Source organism: Pelobates fuscus, chromosome 5 (assembly GCF_036172605.1).
Source record: "Pelobates fuscus isolate aPelFus1 chromosome 5, aPelFus1.pri, whole genome shotgun sequence".
Taxonomy (NCBI): domain Eukaryota; kingdom Metazoa; phylum Chordata; class Amphibia; order Anura; family Pelobatidae; genus Pelobates; species Pelobates fuscus.
In genome coordinates, this window is record NC_086321.1 from 360,531,976 (window position 1) to 360,545,698 (window position 13,723).

A 13,723-nucleotide genomic window follows, 5' to 3' on the forward strand; every position below is an offset into this window, starting at 1 on the left:
TCTTTGTGCGGATTATTTCAGAGTTACTTATCTCTCGGCTATATGTCATTCTAACGTCCGACATATAAGATATGGTGTACAGCTGGAATTCATTCAACAGACTAATTCACAGATTTTTCTTCATGGAGTCTGGTGACAAACAAAGTTGAAAAGGGAGCAGGCTATATGTGTAGACATTTTCAACATCTTGACAGTGTCAACAACACATTGTCTCCATGGCTGAAAAACAACAAGACACCGAAAAGCCAAAGCAGACAAGCGATAAATCAAAAGGCAGAAATATTCCCGCGTCAGGCTGGAATGTTATCGGTAAATGGAGAGACTGACTTCAAAAGCCGACGTGAAAGCCTGTATTTGAGAAGCCTCTTTTAGTCAATAGAGACAGGTTATTGGGCAAGCATCAAATAATACAACATTTGGTTTTCGTTCTACAGACTCATTATTTTGAAGGTCTGTCTCCTGCTTCCCCCTTTAGCCAAAATATGTGCACAGCAGTAAAATAAACGTAATTTTTTTTTTTTTTAAACTATTTCTCGTTCCTCTATAACCACTATAGGCCTCAATCTAAGTCTCAGACAGGACACTTTCTATCTCCCCCTAACATGAATACCTAGCACAATCAACTTTCTTGTTCACCACCAATGCCATCCAGAAGTACCTCGTTCCTTACCCCAGTGCCCAGTAAAATCTAATTTTTCTCCCACCACATTAGCCCATCACCAATCAAAAGCCCATTCTCACACTTCTTGACCTAACACAGACTGAAAGCATCTTTCCCCATGCCAATACCCACCAACAGCACGTTTCCTTCCCACCTCACTTCATTATTGAGATCATCTTCCTCCATCTCACCTAAAGGCCCAGAAACAGTACCCCTTCTCTCCGCCTCACCCCAATATCTACTGAAAGCACACTCTCTATCACTTACCAAACACAAAAACCATTACAATCACAATGATTGAAAAGTAATTTAGACCGTGCTTAGAACATCGAACGTCCGGAAATTATGTAACATTTTATTCAGTGCACTGTATGGATAAGCCAAGTAAAAAAACAAACAAATAAAAAATGGATTAACTTTCAAGCAATTACTGAGAATGACCAGCTCCTTACACAGACAATTCTCAGCTGATTTTACACTGAAAACGTGTTATTTGGCAAGTGGTGTGAAGGTTTGAGAAGACACAATGAGAGGAAATGAGAAGATGACAGAGGGAGAACTATAAATTGGTATACTGAGCTGTGGGTGTAGGGTAATATGACCAATCTAATTGTATGTGTGAATGAGACTATGACAGAAAATGAAAGGACTGTGTTTGGACCACAGGTTGCCAGGTGAGAGAGGACATACATCCTGGCAGCAGAAACCAAAGAACATTGCAGGACACTTAATACTGAACCATATGGGTCAAACTAAGCTAGGAGGGCTGTTCCCAGATCTGTGCCATCTTTACAGGGAACTTGTCAAAAGGATCCGTTTGCCAATGACACTGCGTACTGCCAATAGCTAAACACTGCCAGGATCTCTCTGATAGTCAGCATTGTTAAGATGGAATTCACAGGCTTGGAGTTACTAGATGAGCAATAATGGCGCGCATCCAGTACGGACGGACAGTTTGACAAGAGGCTCAAGCAGAACCTCAACAAATGGTACACTTTATCACCCATATCCAGCCTTACCAAATGGTACACTTTATCACCCATATACAGCCTTACCAAATGGCACACTGTATCACCCATATACAGCCTTACCAAATGGTACACGTTATCACCCATATACAGCCTTACCAAATGGTACACTTTATCACCCATATACAGCCTTAACAAATGGTACACTTTATCACCCATATACAGCCTTAACAAATGGCACACTGTATCACCCATATACAGCCTTACCAAATGGTACACGTTATCACCCATATACAGCCTTACCAAATGGTACACTTTATCACCCATATACAGCCTTAACAAATGGTACACTTTATCACCCATATACAGCCTTAACAAATCGTACACTATCACCGATATACAGCCTTACCAAACAGTACACGTTATCACCCATATACAGCCTTACCAAATGGTACACTTTATCACCCATATACAGCCTTAACAAATGGTACACTTTATCACCCATATACAGCCTTACCAAATGGTACACTTTATCACCCATATACAGCCTTACCAAATGGCACACTTTATCACCCATATACAGCCTTACCAAATGGTACACGTTATCACCCATATAAAGCCTTACCAAATGGTACACTTTATCACCCATATACAGCCTTAACAAATCGTACACTATCACCGATATACAGCCTTACCAAATGGTACACTTTATCACCCATATACAGCCTTACCAAATGGTACACGTTATCACCCATATACAGCCTTACCAAATGGTACACGTTATCACCCATATACAGCCTTAACAAATCGTACACTATCACCGATATACAGCCTTACCAAACGGTACACGTTATCGCCCATATACAGCCTTAACAAATAGTACACTTTATCACCCATATACAGCCTTAACAAATAGTACACTTTATCACCCATATACAGCCTTACCAAATGGTACACGTTATCACCCATATACAGCCTCAACAAATCATACACTATCACCGATATACAGCCTTACCAAATGGTACACGTTATCACCCATATACAGCCTTAACAAATAGTACACGTTATCACCCATATACAGCCTTAACAAATAGTACACTTTATCACCCATATACAGCCTTAACAAATAGTACACTTTATCACCCATATACAGCCTTACCAAATGGTACACGTTATCACCCATATACAGCCTCAACAAATCATACACTATCACCGATATACAGCCTTACCAAACGGTACACTTTATCACCAATATACAGCCTTACCAAATGGTACACGTTATCACCCATATACAGCCTTAACAAATCGTACACGTTATCACCCATATACAGCCTTAACAAATAGTACACTTTATCACCCATATACAGCCTTAACAAATCGTACACTATCACCGATATAAAGCCTTACCAAATGGTACACTTTATCACCCATATACAGCCTTACCAAATGGTACACGTTATCACCCATATACAGCCTTAACAAATAGTACACTTTATCACCCATATACAGCCTTACCAAATGGTACAATTTATCACCCATATACAGCCTTAACAAATGGTACACGTTATCACCCATATACAGCCTTAACAAATAGTACACTTTATCACCCATATACAGCCTTAACAAATCGTACACTATCACCGATATAAAGCCTTACCAAACGGTACACTTTATCACCCGTATACAGCCTTACCAAATGGTACACGTTATCACCCATATACAGCCTTAACAAATAGTACACTTTATCACCCATATACAGCCTTAACAAATAGTACACTTTATCACCCATATACAGCCTTACCAAATGGTACACGTTATCACCCATATACAGCCTCAACAAATCATACACTATCACCGATATACAGCCTTACCAAACGGTACACTTTATCACCCATATACAGCCTTACCAAATGGTACACGTTATCACCCATATACAGCCTTAACAAATGGTACACGTTATCACCCATATACAGCCTTAACAAATAGTACACTTTATCACCCATATACAGCCTTAACAAATCGTACACTATCACCGATATAAAGCCTTACCAAACGGTACACTTTATCACCCATATACAGCCTTAACAAATCATACACTATCACCGATAAACAGCCTTACCAAATGGTACACTTTATCACCCATATACAGCCTTACCAAATGGTACACGTTATCACCCATATACAGCCTTAACAAATAGTACACTTTATCACCCATATACAGCCTTACCAAATGGTACAATTTATCACCCATATACAGCCTTAACAAATGGTACACCTTATCACCCATATACAGCCTTAACAAATAGTACACTTTATCACCCATATACAGCCTTAACAAATCGTACACTATCACCGATATAAAGCCTTACCAAACGGTACACGTTATCACCCATATACAGCCTTAACAAATGGTACACGTTATCACCCATATACAGCCTTAACAAATAGTACACTTTATCACCCATATACAGCCTTAACAAATCGTACACTATCACCGATATAAAGCCTTACCAAACGGTACACTTTATCACCCATATACAGCCTTAACAAATCATACACTATCACCGATAAACAGCCTTACCAAATGGTACACTTTATCACCCATATACAGCCTTACCAAATGGTACAATTTATCACCCATATACAGCCTTAACAAATGGTACACGTTATCACCCATATACAGCCTTACCAAACGGTACACTTTATCACCCATATACAGCCTTACCAAACGGTACACGTGATCACCCATATACAGCCTTACCAAACGGTACACTTTATCACCCATATACAGCCTTACCAAATGGTACACGTGATCACCCATATACAGCCTTAACAAATGGTACACTATCACCGATATACAGCCTTATCAAACGGTACACGTTATCACCCATATACAGCCTTAACAAATAGTACACTTTATCACCCATATACAGCCTTAACAAATCGTACACTATCACCGATATAAAGCCTTACCAAACGGTACACTTTATCACCCATATACAGCCTTAACAAATAGTACACTTTATCACCCATATACAGCCTTAACAAATAGTACACTTTATCACCCATATACAGCCTTACCAAATGGTACACGTTATCACCCATATACAGCCTTAACAAATAGTACACTTTATCACCCATATACAGCCTTAACACATAGTACACTTTATCACCCATATACAGCCTTACCAAATGGTACACTTTATCACCCATATACAGCCTTAACAAATAGTACACTTTATCACCCATATACAGCCTTAACACATAGTACACTTTATCACCCATATACAGCCTTACCAAATAGTACACTTTATCACCCATATAAAGCCTTACCAAATGGTACACGTTATCACCCATATACAGCCTTAACACATAGTACACTTTATCACCCATATACAGCTTAAACTCCGTCCCCTAAATCGGCTATGAGTAACCTCCCCAAGTGACACATCCCGCAATTCGTCTTTGTGATTACATTAGTTCTAATATCACATATCTTTAACTCGAGCCAAATAAATGCAGCTTTATCAGGTATGGGAGGAGATATTCAATATTCAACATCTAAATAAAATATGCTCAACTGACATATCCAGTAAACCATCAATATTATATTTTACACATCAAACTATACAAACACAAGTACGAATGTGCAACAGAACCACTAAATCATTATCAGTATGTGAACATAATAAATATACATACAATTAACCAGGAGCGAAAACAAAAACCAACAGTAAAAGGATAAACCGATCATTTAGTATAACGGACGGCAACATGGCACGAGTAAGCAATGGTATATGGTAATTAGTTAATAATTTATAGATATGTTTATTTTTCATTTTGAAAGTGCCGTTTTTCTATGTACACTATAACCTCACATCTAAAGCTGTTGAAACTGTAAGAACAAGAACAAATTCTTGTAAAGGAATCGAAATTTCCTGCACAGTTCTAGGCAGCTGGCCACCGAGGAGTTAAACAGGCCTGGAGGCTGGAAACAGAAGACAATGGTTTCCTTGCTAGCAAGGCCCTGCCAGACATTACAAACACTGAGCTGGGGGAGTCTGGGAGGAAACGGGAGAGAGGGGGTTCTGGAGATGGCAGCGCAGAATAGCAAGAGGTCTGGAACTCACTTGCCCTTCTCCCCGTCTGGCTGACGTTTTTATTACAAAAATTCCTATCGGAACCAGGGAGGCTTCCACCTGTCTGACCTCATATATTTTGATGAGAAATTCATGGCCACTCAGCAAAACTGAATTACGGAGTTTCAGGGTAATTAAGCAGCAGCCAATACTGCGACCGTTTCCAGAATTCCTTATTGATCTTTTGAGACACACAATTCCTTTCTCTGCAAAAGAGGGGGCAGGGGAAAAAGGTGAATACAGCCCTAGAAAGTCACATGACCCTTTCAATGCCCGACTACTATAAAGATATAAGATTCGTAGACTGCTATACAGATATAAGAATTTTACAGATTCAATAGCCTGTAGAGATACATATTTACCAGATTTTTGCAATATAATAATGCTTTTTCACCACAAATCTGTCCTATGGATTTGCTGCTTGGATTAGAGAAGCTGTATGGGTGGTTGATAAATCTACAAGGGGTGGCATGGAGTGCTAGCTTCAGAAGTAAACACACCAACACCAAAATACAAAATTCTAAGTGGTTGAGGAGGTGTAACATTAAGACCATGTTAATCTGTGCAGATAAAGTGTAACAAAAATTCTAATAATTACTGAAGAGAGAACGCCTGTACATGTGTGTACAAGCTATAGTTAATAAAAGCTTTATATAAACACCTATATATGGATTTATTTCCTAACTATGGCTATATCAAGCTTAGCTTATTATAGCGCAGGTGGCTCTTGGCATTCCAGTAAGAGTTACAACAGAAATTCTTGAACGTCAACACGCTGGTGGCCTAGCGAACATACCGAGCACAAAGTGATGGGTTTATTTTTATGACAACTAACACAGAACCAATGTACTCCAGAACGCTGTATAAATAGATGACAAACCATAGAACTAACTGCAACAGACCACGTTAGAACCATAGCAGCCAGAGCACAGAGTGTAGGGCCTAAATCTAAGCAATTGTTTGAGGTCAAGATAATGAAGGTGAACTGGGGGTGGAGTAACTTTTAAAATATACAATAAACAATACTGCTGAGGAATGTTTTAAAAAAAAAAAAAAAATGTGGTCCCACTGGTCGGACGTCTTTCCCTCCCCCAGACATTACCCTGCCATTGTTAGGAATGAATCAAGTCGATTTAAATGCAACAACTTTTTCTTGGCGGTAGTTATAATCTTTAATATTTGCAACCAGATGTAATTTTATATTTTCATTAGATATCAGAACTGATTTTAGTTATTGGGGGGGGGGAGGTTAATAGGATAATCACTCATATTTGGAGAGCTACTTTAACTAAAACAATAACACTATATATGGCATACATATTCTTGTATATGTTTAAACATCAAAGTTTATTAACTAAAGTGATTAAACAAAATATCTTTATTAAAAAAAAAAAAACGTAAAATTGCAAACATCAGCAGGGTCCACATGAAAAACTTAAAACGCGGTCTTCTGCAGCTCACTCATCTTAATTCTCTTGTTTATTCATAATCTGGAAAAGCAAATCAAGTTTTCCTGCTATACTGGGTAACAACCAAATTCTCACTGTAGTGAACAAGTCCAAAGGATTAAATATTCTATCACTGCCAGCAGAAGATGCCACTCACTACTTCAAACAATTTCTGAATCCAGGTGCTTAACCCCTTAATGACACAACTTCTGGAATAAAAGGGAATCATGACGGAATATATCCGTCGTCTGTCCTTAAGGGGTTAAGCGGACTCTATAGGCACCGAGACCACTTCAGCTCATTGATTAGGTCTGGGTGCAGTGTCCTTTTTGCACTTAGTGCTGCAATGTAAAACATATCAGTTCCAGAGAGACTGCTCGTTGAGGGACGTTGGAGGAGGCAGAGCTGCGAATCAGGTAAGTAAATAAAGGGTTATTTACTACCACTTTATTTTCCACGGCGGGGGAGGCAGAGGGAGTTACAGTTCCAGGAATACAGCTTTGTTCACTAGTGTGAATTTCTTTAAAACATCACCAGCAAACATATTTCTAGAATGGTTTCCCCTTTCGCTCTGAAGCTTATTATAGTTGGCAGTAGAAATGGATGATTGCTGGATACCCAGGTCATGGCTCCTCTTCTTCAGCACATAAGGTCTGACCTTGGTACAGGATATTGACAGTGTTTGCGTGAAAATTAGCTGGAGACAGTGCTTGTCCCATCCGTTTTTTAAAAGCTTGTAATTTAATTTTGTCAGAAACAGTATTTCATTAGAATTTCTTTCAATTTAAACCACCTCCTCCTTCTCCCCCCAAAAACGGGTTAAGTAAGAAAACAAAAATCCGATTTTTTACAATTATATCAGAAAATCATCGATTTTAATGCACCCTGGCGAGAGTTTCCTGGGCGGACATTTCTTTTTTTTTTTTTCTCCTCCCCAACCTTTAATTTCCTCTCTCTGTGGTTTTACCCACTGAATATTTCCAGTAAAAAGATAAACTTCTTTAGTATCTTATATCAGAGTATTACTACTCCTACTGCTTTACCATAGAAGGGACCTGATTGTTAAAAAAAAAATATATATATATATATCTAAAATAAGTGAGAATTATAAATATAGACATTTATGGCCCACAGAGCTTTGGAGATTTGCACACAACAGACATGGATGAACCACAAATCTCTACTCATTTAGTCTGATTCAATGATTTGGGGTCGTGTGTGTCCTTCTTACCTTGAAGCATGCAGCGGTAGGCAGACTCTGAAATAGCGTAAATGTGCGGCGGCATCTCATGGCGCTTTTTTCCTCGGTACATCTCAATTATATTTTCTGAATAGATGGGGAGGTTCTTGTAAGGATTGATGACAACGCAGAACAGCCCAGAATACGTCTAGACCGCAAGAAACAAAATTATAATTATTAGAGTGTAAAGCCCCCCCATCCTGTATAATCACTGGTATTATCCATTTCTATTACTATGACAGCTTCATTACAATCAGGAGAGGGTAATTAAATATTCTAAGAATGTTTTAAATCACATGCGCAGTCAGGCAGGCTACACCTCGTCAAGGACCAATAAAAGTAGTTACAGGCATTCTTATACCACAGTGAAACAAGGAACTTCATACTGGTAAAGACATCACAGCTGGTTAACATGATTGTATTAAGAGTTTATAGAGATGTCCATATGATTCCACATGTGAATCCCATTAACATTAGATATTTTCCTCTTAAACAACTATTATTTAGAATACATGGTACATGGATATGATTTGCACGCTTTAAATATACAGGTAGAACAGTGTGCATTAATAAAGTTGCATGGCTTGATGTCAAGGTAATAGAACAGAAAATGAATAAAGTTTTCCAGTTTGAAGTAGAGGAGGTCGAACATATGAAGCTATACATTTTCATGGTTTGAAGTAGAGGAGTCCTAGGATATAAAGCCTACAAACTTCAAGGAATTGTGGGATGCCAAAGATGTAATTTATAAGTAGTTATGGTAGGGTGTGGAACTGAACTCTGTCCCTTTAAGTAGTATGTAGCAAATTTAATAGCTTTAATTGAATCTCTATATCTAATGATTGTATTCAATCGAGTTAATTTGTACTCTGAGTCGTGGCACAGCTGTTAGTCTTTACTATCAATGTGACTATACTGGGGGATGTATATGGATGTAATTGAATGTATGGTTGTAATTTAACTAATTGTTTGATTGATGTAACCTTGTTAATTGTTAATCACTTGTATTCCTATAAAAATGAATGTATACATGTACTTGACAAAGACCGTGCAGGTCAAAACGATGTGATGGAGTGGGTTCAATAAAATTGCCTGGTTTGTACCTTGGAGTGCCTGGATCTTTCTTCTACAAAGATGTAATTTAGGTCAGGCAGGGTGACAACATGCGCAGCTGATCTGATATACCAGGAAGCCATATTGTGTGTGGCAGAAGTAAATTTTAGTTAAAGGGACACTATAGTCACCATAACAACTACAGCTTATTGAATTTGTTCTGGTGAGTAGAATCATTACCTTCAGGCTTTTTGCTGTAAACACCGTCTTTTCAGTGTTTACATTACAGCCTAGTGATAACTTCACTGGTCACTCCTCAGATAGCTGTTAGAGATCCTTCCTGGGTCATGGCTGCCTAAAATGCAACCAAACATTCAGTATCAACAGAAAGGAAAAAGGAACCTAGGACAAAATGTCCAGGATACACAGATAGGATATCTCAGAGTGAACTGTTGCTAATAGAAACCATAAGTTTATTTAACCCCTTAAGGACACATGACGTGCCTGACATGTCATGATTCCCTTTTATTCCAGAAGTTTGGTCCTTAAGGGGTTAAACATCATAGACATCAACAAAAAATTAGAAAACCCACACATCCATAATCCCAGAAATAGGGGGAAAATATATAAAGCTCATCTTACTAGGAAGGGAAAGCCAGAATGAATGGGAGAAAAAGAGGCAAGTTGCTCATAAATGGCAACTGAGATAAAGATTACAAAAAAAAAGTAACACCTATACTTGGAGCTCCCTAATATATAGTCTCATTGAGATTAAGACCTGAAGGGATATCTACACTATACGGGAATAGAATAGTAGAACTCTAGCACAAGGATCAGCAAAATACTGATACATGCCAATAGGCAGCTATAAAGGAGAAAAGTCCCTATGGCCCTGTAATATCAGTTAGCCAACTGGTCCCTATAGCCCTATTGTATCCATTAGCCAAAGCTAACCACTGCTAGTCCTCTATATCGCTAAGAGATCTTAGAACAGGTGCAAGACCTTCCTAGACTAAATCGAGAAATCTGCTAGAAATTCCCCATAAAAAAACAAAACAAATAAACACCCCAAATAAAGTGCTGGAAATAAAAAGTGAAGTAATTAAAAATTCATAGTATGCCTAACGCATTTCGGCGCTTAAACTAGCACCTTTCTCAAAGGCTAAGTGCCGAAACGCGTTAGGTATACTATGACATACTAGGGACTTTTCTCCTTTATAGCTGCCTATTGGCATGTATCAGTATTTTGATAATCCTTGTGCTAGAGTTCTACTATTCTATTCCCGTATAGTGTAGATATCCCTTCAGGTCTTAATCTCAATGAGACTATATATGAGGGAGCTCCAAGTATAGGTGTTAGTTGCCATTTATGAGCAACTTGCCTCTTTTTCTCCCATTCATTCTGGCTTTCCCTTCCTAGAAAGATGCGCTTTATATATTTTTCCCCTATTTGTGGGATTATGGATGTGTGTGTTTTCTAATTTGTTGATGATGTCTATGATGTTTAAATAAACTTATGGTTTTTATTAGCAACAGTTCACTCTGAGATATCCTATCTGTGTATCCTGGACATTTTGTCCTAGGGTTCCTTTTTCCTTTCTGTTAGTTCATATATATGAACTATTGGATATTCTATTGGATATTCTCAGGATATTCTCAGGACACACTATACTGTCCCTGTTTTACAGGATTTATTTGTTTGTTTTTTTAAACATTCAGTATCTCCTCCATCTGCATGCAGACACTGAACTTTCCTCATAGATATTCATTTATTCAATTCATCTCTATGAGGAGATGCTGATTGGCCAGGGCTGTGTTTAAATTGTGTTGGCTCTGCCCCTGATCTGCCTCCTTGTCAGTCTTAGCCAATCCTATGGAGAAGCACTGTGATTGGATCAGGCCACCACTTCTAAAGATGTCAAAAGACTGCTTGCTATTCTGAGGCAAACAGTAAGCAGAGCTACAACTTCAGGCTTGAATACAAGTAAGATTTTGCTATATTTAGGGAGGCATGAGGGGCTAGATGGTGATTTAAACACTATAGGGTCAGGAATACATGTTTGTGTTCCTGACCCTATAGTGTTCCTTTAATATCAATATCAATTAAACTATTTAGTTTAGCAGACGATCAAGCTGGCAGTGTATAGATTTCATTTATATCTATCTGAAAGTGTATCAGGGAATTGTCATGGTTTAAAATAGAGGAATAATAAAATGTGAAGGAAAAGTGCTTTGCTGCGTAACATACATAAGGTAGAACAGAGCGAGAGAATTAAGCTGTGTTTTGTAAAGCAGAAGCTGGGAAAGTGCGTGGGAATAAAGCTGTGTGGGATGAAGCAAAGAAAAGTCGAAATGTCTAAAAGGAATAAGGATGCTTGTAGACAAACACCACGAGGAAATAAAGATGCATGGGTTAAAGTAGAGAACTCAAAAATAATATAAGGGAAGTAAAATAAATCACAGTTTAAAGTAGAGGAGGTGGAATAATGCGAGTGAACAAAGTCGCACAGTCTGAAGCAGGGGAGGTGTACTAGTGTGACGTAGGGGGGCTGGAATTGTGTGACTGAATCAAGATATATAGCCTGAAGTAGAGGAGGTGTATTGGTGCGAAGAAATTAAGTTGTGTTTTTTGAAGTACACTGGTATGAAAGCCTTAACGCTTTGCATTTCTGAGCAAGCCTAAAACTGGAGTATGTATGTGCGACAGATGAGCTTCGTGGGTGGATTAATTCTGCAATAACATGGATCCACTGATTTATAACGGGATGCAGTTCTGCTGAGATAACACAGGGAGAAAGTGGTGTGAATTTGCTTGTGTTTATTCTAAAGATTCATGATCCGGCACGAACGTCCAGAGACGGCCCTGGAGAAGTGTGGGAAAGCTGGGCCCGGACCTCGAGACCACGGCTAGGGTCGCGCACTTCAATCTGTTTTATTCAATTTCATAAATATTTCTACAACTTTGACAAGGAATGTCCAGAGTCAGACATAATGCAGTTGAATGAATTTCCACACAATGCTCCTAGCAAGCTCGAGGGTGCACAGAAAGTGGCTCCCCACATTCAGGTTCCAAATAGTCACAAAATAACGGTTGTTGAAACACTCAAAGCATTAGACCCAAAACCCCCAACACAAACCTCAGTGGCATCAAATAGGAAGCTATACTTCTCTCTGACCTGTACAAACTTTAAAGGGACACTATAGTCACCCAGACCATTTCAGCTCAATGAAGTGGTCTGGGTGCCAGGTCCTTCAGGTTTTAACCCTTCAGATATAAACATAGCAGTTTCAGAGAAACTGCTATGTTTACATTAGGGGTTAATCCAACCTCTAGTGGCTGTCTTCCTGACACTATGTCCTCCCCAGGCTACTTAAGAGAGCCCCCCCCATGGGGCCATTGGGGCCATTTGTTAGAGGGTGGGGGGGGGGGGGGCTTTTTTTTTTCTACAACAGTGGCTGCTCACTGCGGGCCGGTAGCTCCCACCTTGTAATAAACCAAACGAACGAACGAAGAGGACCTTGTTCATTAGTTTGACATTTCTATTTATCTATTCGTCTTTCTGAGGAATGAATGAATAGATAAAATTCCCGTTCGCACGCCCAAGTGTTTAACTGGACATGCGCGGGAATTTCACAGCGATATCTAGTGTGGGCAGATGATGTGTCCCACAGGGACTTCATCTACCCACACAAAGATGGCGGCGCCCAGGACCTAGGTCCGGGCACGAAATAAAAATGCAAAAATAGGTAAGCTGGGGGGCTTAGGGGCATTTGGTGGTAAGTAGGGGGACAATTAGATGTAGTGGAGTCGGAAGGGGGGTTAAAAAAAAAATGGATTCGGCCATGACAGTGCAGCTTTAACCCCTTAAGGACCAAACTTCTGGAATAAAAGGGAATCATGACATGTCACACATTTCATGTGTCCTTAAGGGGTTAAGTAAACCAAGCCACAAATGACACAAGTAGAACAATGATACAGTGTGTGCAATTTAAACTGTTTTTTTTTCCCGTTCAAAAACGATTCAGGAAAAAAAAAAAAAATCCGTATGTAGTTTACATAGAGCATGTCAATTTGGAATCGCCAGAACATATTTAGTCAGTAGCAGTTTATGTTTATTGTCCATAGTGTCAATTTTTCCAGCTAAAACCTTTCCCTTTTTGAGTTTGTTTATACAGTGCTAGATCCATACGTTCTTCAATCTTCCAAAACATCC

General features: G+C 39.0%; 1 protein-coding gene across 5 annotated transcripts in view; it reads right to left on the bottom strand.

The window, feature by feature from the left end:
- MYH10 (myosin heavy chain 10) overlaps nucleotides 1–13,723 on the bottom strand; it is a 93,692-nt gene that overhangs the window by 57,596 nt on the left and 22,373 nt on the right. For all 5 annotated transcript variants that reach the window (XM_063456018.1, XM_063456020.1, XM_063456017.1 and 2 more), the window contains exon 3: nucleotides 8,448–8,604. In XM_063456018.1, the coding sequence (XP_063312088.1) occupies nucleotides 8,448–8,604 (157 nt within the window). The remainder of the gene's footprint in view (nucleotides 1–8,447; nucleotides 8,605–13,723) is intronic.